The sequence below is a fragment of the Salvelinus sp. IW2-2015 genome, unplaced genomic scaffold (assembly GCF_002910315.2).
Source record: "Salvelinus sp. IW2-2015 unplaced genomic scaffold, ASM291031v2 Un_scaffold2960, whole genome shotgun sequence".
Lineage (NCBI taxonomy): Eukaryota > Metazoa > Chordata > Actinopteri > Salmoniformes > Salmonidae > Salvelinus > Salvelinus sp. IW2-2015.
In genome coordinates, this window is record NW_019944255.1 from 1 (window position 1) to 16,922 (window position 16,922).

At 39.9% G+C, this 16,922-nt stretch overlaps 1 protein-coding gene across 1 annotated transcript in view; it reads left to right on the forward strand.

Annotated features, from left to right (window-relative positions):
- The first annotated feature begins 3,061 nt into the window (after positions 1–3,061).
- LOC112075054 (ankyrin repeat and sterile alpha motif domain-containing protein 1B-like) overlaps positions 3,062–16,922 on the forward strand; it is a 66,070-nt gene continuing 52,209 nt past the window's right edge. Inside the window, exons 1-2 of the mRNA XM_024142107.2 lie at positions 3,062–3,141; positions 4,642–4,798. Coding sequence (XP_023997875.1) covers positions 3,062–3,141; positions 4,642–4,798 — 237 coding nt within the window. The remainder of the gene's footprint in view (positions 3,142–4,641; positions 4,799–16,922) is intronic.

The window sequence follows — 16,922 nt, forward strand, 5'->3', positions numbered from 1 at the left end:
CCGAAGACTTTGTATCGCCTTTCCTTTTCCTTATAAGAGATGTTGTTGTGCCCTATTCTAGGGACATATACCAGATGGCTGTCTTATAGATTTATGTACGCCTTGTGTGTGCGGAGTAAAAAAAAAAAGGTACTATTTCTCCTGTGGAACTTTGTCATTTTGAAGCCTCGTGATGCAGAGTTCCAAATCTGGCTCTACTTTCGTGTGTGTGTGTGTGTGTTTGAGAGAGAGAACTTGTAACAGTTATAGAACCCATTGCCCTTTATGGTTGTGAGGTCTGCGGTCCACTCACCAATCAATAATTCTCAAAATGGGACAAACACGAAATTGAGACTCTGCATGCAGAATTCTGCAAAAATATCTTCTGTGTTTAACGTCAAACACCAAATAATGCATGCAGAGCAGAATTAGGCCGAATTCCCAAATCTTCAATAACAAAGCCATCACCTACAAAGAAATAAACCTGGAGACGAGTCCCCTAAGCAAGCTAGTCCTGGGGTTCTGTTCACAAACACAAACAGAGCCCCAGGACAGCAACACAATTAGACCCAACCAAATCATGAGAAAACAAAAAAAAAATTACTTGACAAATTGGAAAGAAAAACAGAACAATCTAGAATGCTATTTGGCCTTAAACAGAGAGTACACAGTGGTAGAATACCTGACCACTGTGACTGACCCAAACTTAATGAAAGCTTTGACTATGTACAGCATAGCCTTGCTATTGAGAAAGGCAGCCGATGGCAGACCTGGCTCTCAAGAGAAGACAGGCTATGTGCACACTGTCCACAAAATGAGGTGGAAACTGAGCTGCACTTCCTAACCTCCTGTCAAATATATGACCATTTTAGAGACCCATATTTCCCTCTGATTACACAGATCCACAAAGAATTCGAAAACAAATCCACTTTTCAGACACTCCCATATCTGTTGGGTGAAATAGCAGTGTGCAATCACAGCATCAACATTTGTGACCTGTTGCCACAAGAAAGGGCAACCAGTGAAGAACAAACACCATTGTAAATACAACCCATATTTGTTTATTTATTTTCCCTTCTGTACTTTAACTATTTGCACATCATTACAACACTGTATACAGTTGACGTCGGAAGTTTACAACACCTTAGCCAAATACATTTAAACTCAGTTTTTCATCATTCCTGACATTTAATCCTAGTACAAATTCCCTGTTTTATGTCAGTTGGGATCACCACTTTATTTGAAGAATGTGAAATGTCAGAATAATAGTAGAGATTTATTTCAGCATTTCTTTCTTTCATCACATTCCCAGTGGGTCAGAAGTTTACATGCACTCAATTAGTATTTGGTAGCATTGCCTTTAAATTGTTTAACTTGTGTCAAACGTTTTGGTAGCTTCCCACAATTAAGTTTGGGTGAAGTTTGGCCATTCCTTCTGACAGAGGTGGGTGTAATTGAGTCAGGTTTATAGGCTCCTGCTCGCACACACTTTTTCAGTTCCTCCCACAATTTTCTATAGGATTGAGGTCAGGGCTTTGCTGATGGCCACTCCAATACCTTGACTTTGTTTGTCCTTAAGCCATTTGTCACAACTTTAGAAGTATGCTTGGGGTCATTGTCCATTTGGAAGACCCATTTGCGACCAACTTTAACTTCCTGACCGATGTCTTGAGATGTTGCTTCAATATATCCACATCATTTTCCTTTTTCATGATGCCATCCTGTTTTGTGAAGTGCACCCAGTCCCTCCTGCAGCAAAGCACCCCACAACATGATGCTGCCACCCCCGTGCTCCACGGTTGGGATTGGTGTTTTCAGCTTGCAAGCCTCTCCCTTATTCCTCCAAAACATTAACGATGGTCATTATGGCAAACAGTTCTATTTTTGTTTCATCAGAACAGCGACATTTCTCCAAAAAGTATGATCTTTGTTTCCCATGTGCAAGTTGCAAACCGTAGTCTGGCTTTTTTATGGCGGTTTTGGAGCAGTGGCTTCTTCCTTGCTGAGCGGCATTTCATGTTATGTCGATATAGGAATCTCTTTCTTGTGGATATAGATACTTTTGTACCTGTTTCCTCCAGCATCTTCACAAGGTCCTTTGCTGTTGTTCTGGGATTGATTTGCACTTTTCGCACCATAGTACGTTCATCTCTAGGAGACAGAACGCATCTCCTTCCTGAGTGGTATGACGGCTGCGTGGTCTCATGGTGTTTATACTTGCACACTATTGTTTGTACAGATGAGGCGTTTGGAAATTGCTCCCAAGGATGAACCAGACTTGTGGAGGTATACAATTTGTTTTTCTGAGGTCTTGGCTGATTTCTTTTGCTTTTCCCATGATGTCAAGCAAAGAGGAACTGAGTTTGAAGGTAGGCCTTGAAATACATCCACAGGTACACCTCCTTTCTTGTTAACATAGTTTGTTAACAAGAAATTTGTGGAGTGGTTGAAAAACGAGTTTTAATGACTCCAACTTAAGTGTATGTTAACTTCCGACTTCAACTGTACATATTATGACTTTTAAAATGTCTTATTATATTGGAACTTTTGTGAGTGTAAAATGTTTACTGTACATTTACTGTAAAATGTTTATTGTTTAATTCACTTTTGTTTATGATCTATTTCACTTGCTTTGGCAATGTAAACATATGTTTCCCATGTCAATAAAGCCCTTAAAATGTCAAATTGAAGTTGACTTGAGAGAGCGAGAGACTTCGAAGGTCATAGGATAGCGCGCCAGTTCCATGCTAATCTTAGCCCTGTGGTGGTCATCCCATAGAAGAAAGGTAGCCTGGTCCCAGATCTGTTTGCACTGTCTTTCTGACTCCGATGGGCATTGTGATGTGGCTAAGGCACAAACAGATAGGTGATCAGGCTAAAAGAAAAGGGTTTCTATATTGTGTCTCTTTGTACTTAAGTGTCTATCATGATCATGTGCTCAACACATAGAAAGCCTGTTGTGGGACATAAGTGTGATTTTCAATTACAAAAAAATAATCAAGTTAAATTGGAAAGCATACAATTCTAAGGACTGTGTCTTGGTGCGTGTTGGCTTACAGTCTGTCTGTCTTGTGTCCACAGCATGTGGAGAGGCTTGAATGTGAACTGTGCAGACAGTTCTGGGTACACACCCCTCCACCACGCATCACTGAACGGACACAGGTAAGAGTGTGTGTGAATGTGGAGAGGTGGTTGGTGGGGGTGAGGAAGTGTTTGTCGGTATGCTTGTGAGTGTAATGCAATGTGATCGCCTTTTCCAGACACACACACACACACACACACACACTGGGTGAGATATCAAATTAATTAGATTAATTTAAATGTATGTTTTTCAGCAATATTCCAAATGCCTGTATCACAAGAGTCATGTAATTTTTTTATCTGCTAGTTGTCATGTAGTCTTCTTGGTCTCGTCTCCTTCTCTTCTGCTGTGACTGTTAACCTTCCCATTTACACATACACACCAACACTTGAAAGCCAGATCAGTGTTTATTGCAGAAAAGCACGTTAAACTATTTTATTAAAATAATTTCATTATTAGTGGCTCTTACGGTTGTAGAAGGTTTATATTTAGTCTAGTCAAGTCCTGAATTCATTAGATCATTGCTGACTGTTTGAAATGCAGTGTATTGACCTTTAATTGTACAACAAAGCTGATTTAGAGAAAACAGAAACAATATATATTGTGAATCTCCCATAAGTTTGAAAAAATAGACATTTGTATGCCATATCGACCAGATCTTACACACACACACACACACACACACACACACACACACACACACACACACACAAATCCCTTTTTCCCGCTGTTGGATTAAGATGAGTCTGACGGCTAGCCCTGCTCAGCCAAACTGTCGGATTAACGCTGTGCTTTGGAGGCAATAATGTGGATTTCCTTCTTTAGAACAGTTGCAGTAGAGGAGGGAGAGAGGGAGAGAGGGAGAAAGGGAGACATACAGGGAGAAGGAGACAGAAGGAGACAGAGATAAAGGGAGGGGAGAGTGAAAAGTACAGGCTCCAAGTCAAAAACAAGGTCACCAACACACACTTAGAGAAGTGATTTAGAACTTTAGATGAGGGGGGGACAAGGAGGTAACTAACCATTTAACTTTACACTTTTAGACCGTTGAGTTTTGACAATGGGTACATCCTAAATTGCACCGTATTCCCTATATACTGTAGTAGTGCACTATATAGGGAATAGGGGCCATTWGGGACACACTCAATGTGAACGTGGCGTTCTAAAAGGTGAAGCAACAAACTGAATTCTTTCAATGTGAAGAGTTAATTTCAGTCCAGCTAATGATTTTAATGATTTTAATCCACACAGAAATAAACATTCAAGGCAGCCTTGGTTATGCAGCTGGCATTATGATTCGGGCCAAGTTAAGTACTTATACTTTTCTTTCTCTCTCCCCCTTCTCGCTCTGTTTCCATTTTCTTTCTTTCTCACTCTCTTTCTCTGTTTCTCTTCCCTCTTCTTTCTCTCTCTACGCTTTCTTGCCTTTCTCACCCCATCTTTCCCCTTCTCTCTCTCTTCTTTCCATCTAACTCCCTCGCTCTCTCTCACTCCCCTTACTGCTCTCCTCTCTCTCTATCCCCTTCCGCTTCCGCCATTCTCCCCCATCCTCCTCCCTCCTCCCTCCTTCCCCTCCTCAGGGACGTGGTGTTGAAGTTGCTCCAGTTTGACGCCTCCACCAATGTGGCTGACAGTAAGGGTTGCTTCCCGTTGCACCTGGCCGCCTGGCGCGGGGACGTAGACATCGTCCGTATCCTCGTCCACCACGGGCCCTCACACTGCCGCGTCAACCAGCAGGTGACAACACACTCTTCTGTTCTACACTATACTGTACTACACACTATTCTGTTCTACACTGTTCGGTACTACACACTTATCACTACACACTATGTACCACACACTATTCTGTTCTACACTGTTCTGTACTACACACTATTCTGTTCTACACTGTTCGGTACTACACACTTATGCACTACACACTATGTACCACCACCACTATTCTGTTCTACACTGTTCTGTCTACAACACTATTCTGGTTTCTACATGTTTCGGATTACACACACTTATGCACTACACACTATGTACCACACACTATTCTGTTCTACACTGTTCTGTACTATACACTATTCTGTTTTACACACTGTTTTGTACTACACACTTATGTACTACACACGTATGTACTACACACTATTTTGCACTACACACTATTTTGCACTACACACTATTCTGTACTAGACACTATTCTGTACTACACGCTATTCTGTACTACACGATATTATGTACTACACACTATTCTGTTCTACATAGTAGTCTGTTCTACACACTATTATGTACTAAACACTATTCCGTACTACACACTGTTGTTTAATACACTATTCTGTACTGCACACTATTCTTTACTACACACTATTCTGTACTACACCCTATTATGTTCTACACTATACTGTACTACACACTGTTCTGTTCTACACTATACTGTACTACACACCAGAGGTGGGACCAAGTCATTGTTTTACAAGTCACAAGTAAGTCTCATGTTTTAACACTCAAGTCCCAAGTCAAGTCCCAAGTCAAGACAGGCCAATCCAAGTCAAGTCTCAAGTCCTAAACTTTGAGTTTCGAGTCCTAAACAAGTCATAATGTGCTATTTTTTATTAATATTTTTTTTATTTCATCTTTATTTAACCGGGTAAGCTAGTTGAGAACAAGTTCTCATCTACAACTGCGACCTGGCCAAGATAAAGCAAAGCAGTGCGACACAAACAACAACACAGAGTTACACATGGAATAAACAAGCGAACAGTCAATAACACAGTAGAAAAAGAAAGTCCTATATACAGTGTGTGCAAATGGCGTGAAGAGGTAAGGCAATAAATAGGCCATAGTAGCGAAGTAATTAAATTTAGCAGATTAACACTGGAGTGATAGATGAGCAGATGGTGATGTGCAAAAGAGCAGAAAAGTAAATAAAAACAATATGGAGATGAGGTAGGTAGATTGTGTGGCCTATTTACAGATGGGCTATGTACGCTGCAGCGATTGTTTAGCTGCTCAGATGGCTGATGTTTAAAGTTAATGAGGGAAATATACGTCTCCAGATTCAGCAATTTTTGCAATTCGTTCCAGTCATTGGCAGCAGAGAACTGGAAGGAAAGGTGGCCAAAGGGGGTGTTGGCATTGGGGATGACCAGTGAGATATACCTGCTGGAGCACGTGCTACGGGTGGGTGTTGTTATTGTGACCAGTGAGCTAAGATAAGGCGGAGATTTACCTAGCATAGACTTATAGATGACCTGGAGCCAATGGGTCTGGCGACGAATATGTAGCGAGGGCCAGCCGACTAGAGCATACAGGTTGCAGTGGTGGGTGGAATAAGGGGCTTTGGTGACAAAACGGATGGCACTGTGATAGACTGCATCCAGTTTGCTGAGTAGAGTATTGTAAACTATTTTGTAAATGACATCGCCAAAGTCGAGGATCGGTTGGATAGTCAGTTTTACGAGGGTATGTTTGGCGGCGTGAGTGAAGGAGGCTTTGTTGCGAAATAGGAAGCCGATTCTAGATTTAATTTTGGATTGGAGATGTTTAATATGAGTCTGGAAGGAGAGTTTACAGTCCAGCCAGACACCTAGGTATTTGTAGTTGTCCACATATTTAAGTCGGAAACCGTCCAGAGTAGTGATGCTAGTCGGTGGGCGGGTGCGGGCAGTAAACGATTGAAAAGCATGCATTTAGTTTTCCTAGCGTTTAAGGGCAGTTGGAGGCCACGGAAGGAGAGTTGTATGGCATTGAAGCTCGTTTGGAGGTTAGTTAACACAGTTTCCAAAGAAGGGCCTGATGTATACAGAATGGTGTCGTCTCCGTAGAGGTGGATCAGGGAATCACCAGCAGCAAGAGCGACAGAGTAATACTTAGTATATTACATTTACGCAAATCATGAATGCTTTTAAAAATATCTATATATTTATTACTTTACAAATAAATGTTATATTTCCATGGAAATACATGGGTAGCCATGAGAAAGACCCCCCCCCCCATAGTGATTGACTATCGATGATCGCTATGGGGCTCAATCGGCAATGTAGGCTTGTACACAATCACCAACCTTAACACACACACACACACACTCTCTCGCTGTGTGGTTACAGTAGGCTAACAAATGTTAATGGTTTTAGGAACAGCAGTAACATCAGGCAGGATTTAGGCTTTTCAACTTCCTAGCCAGTTGTAGCTCAATCTTGGTGCAATGATCACGTTCCCGCACTGACTGACTGTGTGGAGGCTCATTGGTTTAACGTTACGCTTAGCCTACATGATACACTAGTAAAGTAATAAAATATATAGCTGTCGGCTATATTAGCCACGACTTACCGTTCTTTGTGCAGCTTTCAAATGTCTAAAAAGTTGGAAATTGTTGCGCCTCCATCTGTAATTTCTTCCCGAATGTTTTGCAAGTTGCAATCCATTTTTTGTTGATACAGTGTGACTTATATATCTGAAAATAATAATTTTGGGTATCATCTTTCCAAGGGCTCCATCTGAATTCACCCGCTGACGTTCCTCTGCACTGCCACGCACAACTTTTTCTCAGCTGGCACAATTTGATTGGCTGCTGTCCGATTCAAACTGTAATCCGTTAAACGAAGAGTTGATGCGCTGCACACTTTTTTTAATAGCATCATTTTAAATATTTGGGCTTGGGGAGGGTATCAAGTCAGGTCGAGTCATAAGGCTCAAGTCCAAGTTAAGTCACGAGTCATTGGTGTCAAAGTCGAGTTGCAAGTCATCATATTTGTGACTCGAGTCCACACCTCTGCTACACACTGTTCTGTTCGACACTACTGTACTACACACTGTTTCACACACTATTCTGTACTACACACTGTTCTGTACTACACACTGTTCTGTACTACACACATTTCTGTTCTACACAATTCTGTACTTCACACGGTTCTGTTCGACACTTCTATTCGACACTATTCTGCACTACACTATTCTGTAATACACACTGTTCTGTTCTACACTATTCTGTACTACACACTGTTCTTTTCTACACTATACTGTTCTGTACTACACACTGTTCTGTTCGACACTATGCTGTACTACACACTATTCTGTACGACACTATTCTGTATTACACTATACTGTTCTACACACTGTTCTACATTGTTCTGTACTACACACTGTTCTGTTCTACACTTCTTTACTACAAACTATTCTTTACTACACACTATGCTGTTCTTTACTATACTTTACTACACACTTCTGTTCTATACTTCTGTACTACACACTATTCTATTCTACACACTATTCTTTACTACACACACTTATGTTCGACACTGTTCTGTTCTGCACTTTTCTGTACTACACACTTCTGTACTACACTATACTGTTCTACACACTGTTCTACACTATTCTGTACTACACATTGTTCTTTACTACACACTGTTCTGTTCTACACTATACTGTTTTACACACTGTTCTACACAATTCTGTACTACACACTATTCTGTTTGACACACTTATGTACTACCGGCTATTCTGTTCGACACTATTCTGTTCTACACTATACTGTACTACACACTGTTCTGTTCTACACACGGTTCTGTACTACATTATTCTGTACTACACACATCTGTACTACACTATACTGTTATACACACTGTTCTACACTATTCTGTACTACAGACTATTCTTTACTACACACTGCTCTACACTGTTATGTACTACACTTTTTGTTCTACACTGTTCTGTTCCACACTTCTTTACTACACACCATTCTTTACTACACACTATTCTGTTCGACACTTCTGTTCATTACTATACTGTATTACATACTTCTGTTCGACACTTCTGTACTACACTCGGTTCTGAGCTATTCTGTACAACACACTATTCTGTTCTACACTGTTCTATTCTACACTATACTGTTCTACACATTGGTCTACACTATTCTGTACTACACTATTTTGTACTACCCACTGTTCTGTTCTACACTATTCTGTTCTACACTATACTGTACTACACACTAATCTTTACACACTACCCTGTTCTGTTCAACACTATTCTGTTCTACACTATACTGTACTACACACTAATCTTTACACACTACCCTGTTCTGTTCTACACTATTCTGTACTACACACTATTCTGTACTACACACTATTCTGTACTACCCACTGTTCTGCACTATTCTGTACTACACACATTGCTGGTACTACACACTGTTCTGTTCTGCACTATTCTGTACTACACACTAATCTTTACACACTACCCTGTTCTGTTCTACAATATTCTATCCTACACACTATTTCTGTACTACCCTTCACACTATTCTGTACTACACACTATTCTGTACTACACACTATTCTGTACTACACACTGTTCTGTTCTACACTATTCTGTACTACACACTGTTCTTTTCTGCACTATTCTGTACTACACACTAACCTGTTCTGTTCTACACTATTCTATGCTACACACTATTCAGTACTACACACTATTCTGTAGTACACGGTTCTGTACTACACGGTTCTGTACTACGCTAATGTACTACACACATCTGTTTTACACTATACTGTTTTACACTATACTGTTTTACACTTCGGTACTACACACGGTTCTGTTCAGCACTATTCTGTACTACAGACTATTCTTTACTACACACTATTCTATACTACACACTATTCTGTATTACCCACTGTTCTGTTCTACACTATACTGTACTACACACTTCTGTTCTACACTTCTGTACTACACACTGTTCTGTTCTGCACTATTCTGTATTGCACACTATTCTGTTCGACACTATTCTGTACTACACACTAGTCTTTACTACACACTTCTGTTCGACACACTTCTGTTCTACACTGTGCTTTACTACACTATTCTGTACGAGACTATGCTGTACTACACACTGTTCTGTTCTACACTTCTGTACTACACACTATTCTGTTCTACACTATTCTTTTCTACACACTGTTCTGTTCTACACACTGTTCTGTACTACACTATTCTGTACTACACTCTGTTCTGTTTTACACTATACTGTACTACACACTGTTCTGTTCGAAACTCTGGTGTACAACACTTCTGTACTACACACTTCTGTTCGACACTATTCTGTACTACACACTATTCTGTTCTACACTTCTGTACTACACACGGTTATGTACTACTGTACCACACACTGTTCTGTTCTACACTATTCTGTATAGAGGTTGGCGATTATTATTTTTCAACGACGATACCGATTATTGTAGGACCAAAAAAAGCCGATACCGATTAATTGGACAATTTGTGTTTTTTATTATTTTTATACAACATGAAACATGCTCAATTTAGTTTAAATAATGCAAAAACAGTGTTGGAGAAGAAAGTAAAAATGTAATATGTGCCATGTAAAAAAGCTAATGTTTAAGTTCCTTGCTCAGAACATGCGAACATATGAAAGCTGGTGGTTCAATATTCCCAGTTCTTCAATATTCCCAGTTAAGACATTTTAGGTTGTAGTTGTTATAGGAATTATGACGCATCAACTATTTCTCTGTATACCATTTGTATTTCATATACTGTACCTTTGACTATTGGATGTTCTAATAGACACTAGTATTGCCAGCCTAATCTCGGGAGTTGATAGGCTTGAAGTCATAAACAGAGCTGTGAAGCAGCATTGCTAAGAGCTGCTGGCAAACGCAGTAAAGTTTGAATGAATGCTTATGAGCCTGCTGCCGCCTACCACCGCTCAGTCAGACTGCTCTATCAAATCATAAACTTAATTATAATATAATAAACACAGAAATTCTAGTCATTAATATGGTCAAATCCGGAAACTACCATTTCGAAGACAAACTTATTTTTTCAGTGAAATACGGAACTGTTCCGTATTTTATCTAACGGGTGGCATCCATAAGTCTAAATATTGCTGTTACATTGCACAACCTTCAATGTTATGTCATAATTATGTAAAATTCTGGCAAATTAGTTTGCAACGAGCTAGGGGGCCCAAACTGTTGCATATACCCTGACTCTGCGTGCAATGAACGCAAGAGAGATGACACAATTTCCCTAGTTAATATTGCCTGCTAACATGAATTTCTTTTAACTAAATGTGCAGGTTTAAAATATATACTTCTATTGATTTTAAGAAAGGCATTGATGTTTATGGTTTGGTACATTTGTGGCACGATTGTGCTTTTTTCGCGAATGCGCTTTTGTTAAATCATCCCATGTTTGGCGAAGTAGGCTGTGATTCGATGATAAATTAACAGGCACCACATTGATTATTTGCAACGCAGAACAAGCTAGTTAACCTAGTAATATCATCAACCATGTGTAGTTAACTAGTGATTATGTGAAGATTGATTGTTTTTTATAAGATATGTTTTTAATGCTAACTAGCAACTTATCTTGGCTCCTTGCTCCACTTGCGTAACAGGTGGTACGCTTGCCACGCAGTTTCCTTGTGGAATGCAATATAAATGCCAATTACCGATTGTTATGAAAACTTGAAATCGGCTCTAATTAATCGGCAATGCCGATGAATCGGTCAACCTCTAATTCTGTACTACACACTGTTCTGTACTATATTATACTGTACTACACACTATTCTGTTCTACACTATTGTGTACTACACACGGTTCTGTACTATTCTGTACTACACACTGTTCTGTTACACTGTACTGTACTACACACAATTTTTCTACTCTATACTGTACCGTGTTATCCAAAAACACGCTTGCTTTCACAGCAGCTAGGCAGCATATTGATGATGTCACGACTAATGGGTGTTTTATTTTTGCGAAGGAGAAAACAAGATGCTAGGCAATCTAGACGCTCACAGAGCGATGCATGCCGATGAGCCAGGACAAGTAGTTGATCGTAGAGGGATGCTGTAATGTGTGCGTATGTGTGTGTCAGATATTTTTGTCAGATGTTACTATGGAATACTGAAGTATAATTACAAGCATTTCATAAGTGTCAAAGGCTTTTTTTGACAATTACATGAAGTTGATGCAAAGTCAATATTTGCAGTGTTGACCCTTCTTTTTCAAGACCTCTGCAATCCGCCCTGGCATGCTGTCAATTAACTTCTGGGCCACATCCTGACTGATGGCAGCCCATTCTTGCATAATCAATGCTTGGAGTTTGTCAGAATTTGTGGGTTTTTGTTTTTCCACCAACCTCTTGAGGATTGACCACAAGTTCTCAATGGGATTAAGGTCTGGGGAGTTTCCTGGCCATGGACCCAAAATATCAATGTTTTGTTCCCCGAGCCACTTAGTTATCTATTTTGCCTTATGGCAAGGTGCTCCATCATGGAAAAGGCATTGTTCATCACCAAACTGTTCCTGGATGGTTGGGAGAAGTTGCTCTCGGAGGATGTGTTGGTACCATTCTTTATTCATGGCTGTGTTCTTAGGCAAAATTGTGAGTGAGCCCACTCCCTTGGCCGAGAAGCAACCCCACACATGAATGGTCTCAGGATGCTTTACTGTTGGCATGACACCGGACTGGTAGCGCTCACCTTGTCTTCTCCGGACAAGCTTTTTTCCGGATGCCCCAAACAATCGGAAAGGGGATTGATCAGAGAAAAGGACTTTACCCCAGTCCTCAGCAGTCCAATCCCTGTACCTTTTGCAGAATATCAGTCTGTCCCTGATGTTTTTCCTGGAGAGAAGTGGCTTCTTTGCTGCCCTTCTCGACACCAGGCCATCCTCCAAACGTCTTCGCCTCACTGTGTGTGCAGATGCACTCACACCTGCCTGCTGCCATTCCTGAGCAAGCTCTGTACTGGTGGTGCCCCGATCCCGCAGCTGAATCAACTTTAGGAGACGGTCCTGGCGCTTGCTGGACTTTCTTGGGTGCCCTGAAGCCTTCTTCACAACAATTGAACCGCTCTCCTTGAAGTTCTTGATGATCCGATAAATGGTTGATTTAGGTGCAATCTTACTGGCAGCAATATCCTTGCCTGTGAAGCCCTTTTTGTGCAAAGCAATGATGATGGCACATGTTTCCTTGCAGGTAACCATGGTTGACAGAGGAAGAACAATGATTCCAAGCCCCACCCTCCTTTTGAATCTTCCAGTCTGTTATTCGAACTCAATCAGCATGACAGAGTGATCTCCAGCCTTGTCCTTGTCAACACTCACACCTGTGTTAACGAGATAATCACTGACATGTCAGCTGGTCCTTTTCTGGAAGGGCTGAAATGCAGTGGAAATGTTTTTTGGGGGATTCAGTTCATTTGCATGGCAAAGAGGGACTTTGCAATTAATTGCAATTAATCTGATCACTCTTCATAACATTCTGGAGTATATGCAAATTGCCATCATACAAACGGAGGCAGCAGACTTTGTGAAAATTAAAATTTGTGTCATTCTCAAAACTTTTGGCCACGACTGTATACTTAGGTTGGAGTTATTAAAACTCGTTTATCAACCACTCCACAAATTTCTTATTAACAAACTATAGTTTTGGCAAGTCAGTTAGGACATCTACTTTGTGCATGACACAAGTAACTTATCCAAAAATTGTTTATTTCCCAATTCCAGTGGGTCAGAAGTTTACATACACGAAGTTGACTGTGCCTTTAAACAGCATGGTAAATTACAAAAAATTGTCATGGCTTTAGAAGTATCTGATAGGCTAATTGACATCATTTGAGTTAGGTGGAGGTGTACCTGTGGATGTCTTTCAAGGCCTACCTTCAAACTCAGTGCCTCTTTGCTTGACATCATGGGAAAATCAAAAGAAATCAGCCAAGACCTCAGAAATGGTAGACCTCCACAAGTCTGGTTCATCCTTTGGAGAAATTTCCAAATACCTGAAGGTACCACGTTCATCTGTACAAACAATAGTACGCAAGCATAAACACCATGGGACCACGCAGCTGTCATACCGCTCAGGAAGGAGAAGCATTCGGTCTCCTAGACATGAACGTACTTTGGTGCGAAAAGTGCAAATCAATCCCAGAACAACAGCAAAAAACCTTGTGAAGATGCTGGAGGAAACAGGTACAAAAGTATCTATATCCACAGTAAAACGAGTCCTATATCGACATAACCTGAAAGGCCACTCAGCAAGGACGAAGCCACTGCTCCAAAACCACCATCAAAAAGACAGACTACGGTTTGCAACTGCACATGGAGACAAAGATCGTACTTCATTGAGAAATGTCCTCTGGTCTGATGAAACAAAAATAGAACTGTTTGGCCATAATGACCATCGTATCTTTGGAGGAAAAAGGGGGAGGCTTGCAAGCCGAAGAACACCATCCCAACCGTGGAGCACGGGGGTGGCAGCATCATGTTGTGGGGGTGCTTTCCTGCAGGAGGGACTGGTGCACATCACAAACTAGATGGCTTGATGATGAAGGAAAATGATGTGGATATATTGAAGCAACATCTCAAGACATCAGTCAGGAAGTTAAAGCTTGGTCGCAAATGGGTCTTTCAAATGGACAATGACCCCAAGCATACTACCAAAGTTGTGTCAAAATGGCTTAAGGACAACAAAGTCAAGGTATTTGAGTGGCCATCACAAAGCCCTGACCTCAATCCCATAGAAAATGTGTGGGCAGAACTGAGAAAGCGTGTGCGAGCAAGGAGGCCTACACACCTGACTCAGTTACACCAGCTCTGTCAGGAGGAATGGGCCAGAATTCACCCAATTTATTGTGGGAAGCTTGTGGAAGGCTACCCGAAACGTTTGACCCAAGTTAAACAATTTAAAGGCAATGCTACCAAATACTAATTGAGTGTATGTACACTTCTGACCCACAAAGTTCCGATTTCAACTGTATGTAAGTCACGGATTATTTACACAATATTGTTTATGTGTGTGTGTTATGTTGTTGTATCTGTGTGTGTGTGTGGCTACGATTTATCTTGGCAATACACTGCCTGCACCAGAAACAGCACCCTGTATATATTACACTAGTCACCAAGATATAGTATCCACTAAACACCCTGTATATATTACACTAATCACATTACATTTAACATTTACAAGTCATTTAGCAGACGCTCTTATCCAGAGCGACTTACAAATTTGGTATAAACCAAGATATAGTATCCACTAAACAGCACCCTGTATATATTACACTAGTCACAAGATATAGTATCCACTAAACAACACCCTGTATATATTACACTAATCACCAAGATATAGTATCCACTAAACAACACCCTGTATATATTACACTAGTCACCAAGATATAGTATCCACTAAACAACACCCTGTATAATTACACTAATCACCAAGATATAGTATCCACTAAACAACACCCTGTATATATTACACTAATCACCAAGATATAGTATCCACTAACAACACCCCTGTATATATTACACTAGTCACCAAGATATAGTATCCACTAAACAACACCCTGTATATATTACACTAGTCACCAAGATATAGTATCCACTAAACAACACCCTGTATATATTACACTAATCACCAAGATATAGTATCCACTAAAACACACCCTGTATATATTACACTAATCACCAAGATATAGTATCCACTAAACAACACCCTGTATATATTACACTAGCCACCAAGATATAGTATCCACTAAACAACACCCTGTATATATTACACTAGTCACCAAGATATAGTATCCACTAAACAACACCCTGTATATATTACACTTGTCACCAAGATATAGTATCCACTAAACAACACCCTGTATATATTACACTAATCACCAAGATAAAGTATCCACTAAACAACACCCTGTATATATTACACTAATCACCAAGATATAGTATCCACTAAACAACACCCTGTATATATTACACTAGTCACCAAGATATAGTATCCACTAAACAGCACCCTGTATATATTACACTAGTCACCAAGATATAGTATCCACTAAACAGCACCTTGTATATATTACACTAGTCACCAAGATATAGTATCCACTAAACAACACCCTGTATATATTACACTAATCACCAAGATATAGTATCCACTAAACAACACCCTGTATATATTACACTAGTCACCAAGATATAGTATCCACTAAACAACACCCTGTATATATACACTAGTCACCAATATATAGTATCCACTAAACAACACCCTGTATATATTACACTAGTCACCAAGATATAGTATCCACTAAACAACACCCTGTATATATTACACTAGTCACCAAGATATAGTATCCACTAAAACAACACCCTGTATATATTACACTAGTCACCAAGATATAGTATCCACTAAACAACACCCTGTATATATTACACTAATCACCAAGATATAGTATCCACTAAACACACCCTGTATATATTACACTAGTCACCAAGATATAGTATCCACTAAACAGCACCCTGTATAGATTACACTAGTCACCAAGATATAGTATCCACTAACAACACCCTGTATTTATTACACTAGTCACCATATATAGTATCCACTAAACAACACCCTGTATATATTACACTAGTCCACCAAAGATATAGTATCCACTAAAACACACCTGTATAGATTACACTAGTCACCAAGAATATAGTATCCACTAAACAACACCCTGTATAGATTACACTAGTCACCAAGATATAGTCATCACTAAACAACACCCTGTATATATTACACTAGTACACCAAGATATAGTATCCACTAAACAACACCCCTGTATATATTACACTAATCACTAAGATATAGTATCACTAAACAACACCCTGTATATATTACACTAGTCACCAAGATATAGTATCCCCTAAACAACCCCTGTATATATTAACACTAGTCACAAGATATAGTATCCCACTAAACAACACCCTGTTATATTACACTAGTCACCAAGATATAGTATCCACTAAACAACACCCTGTATATATTACACTAGTCACCAAGATATAGTATCCACTAAACAACACCCTGATATATAACTATACATATACACTACGTATA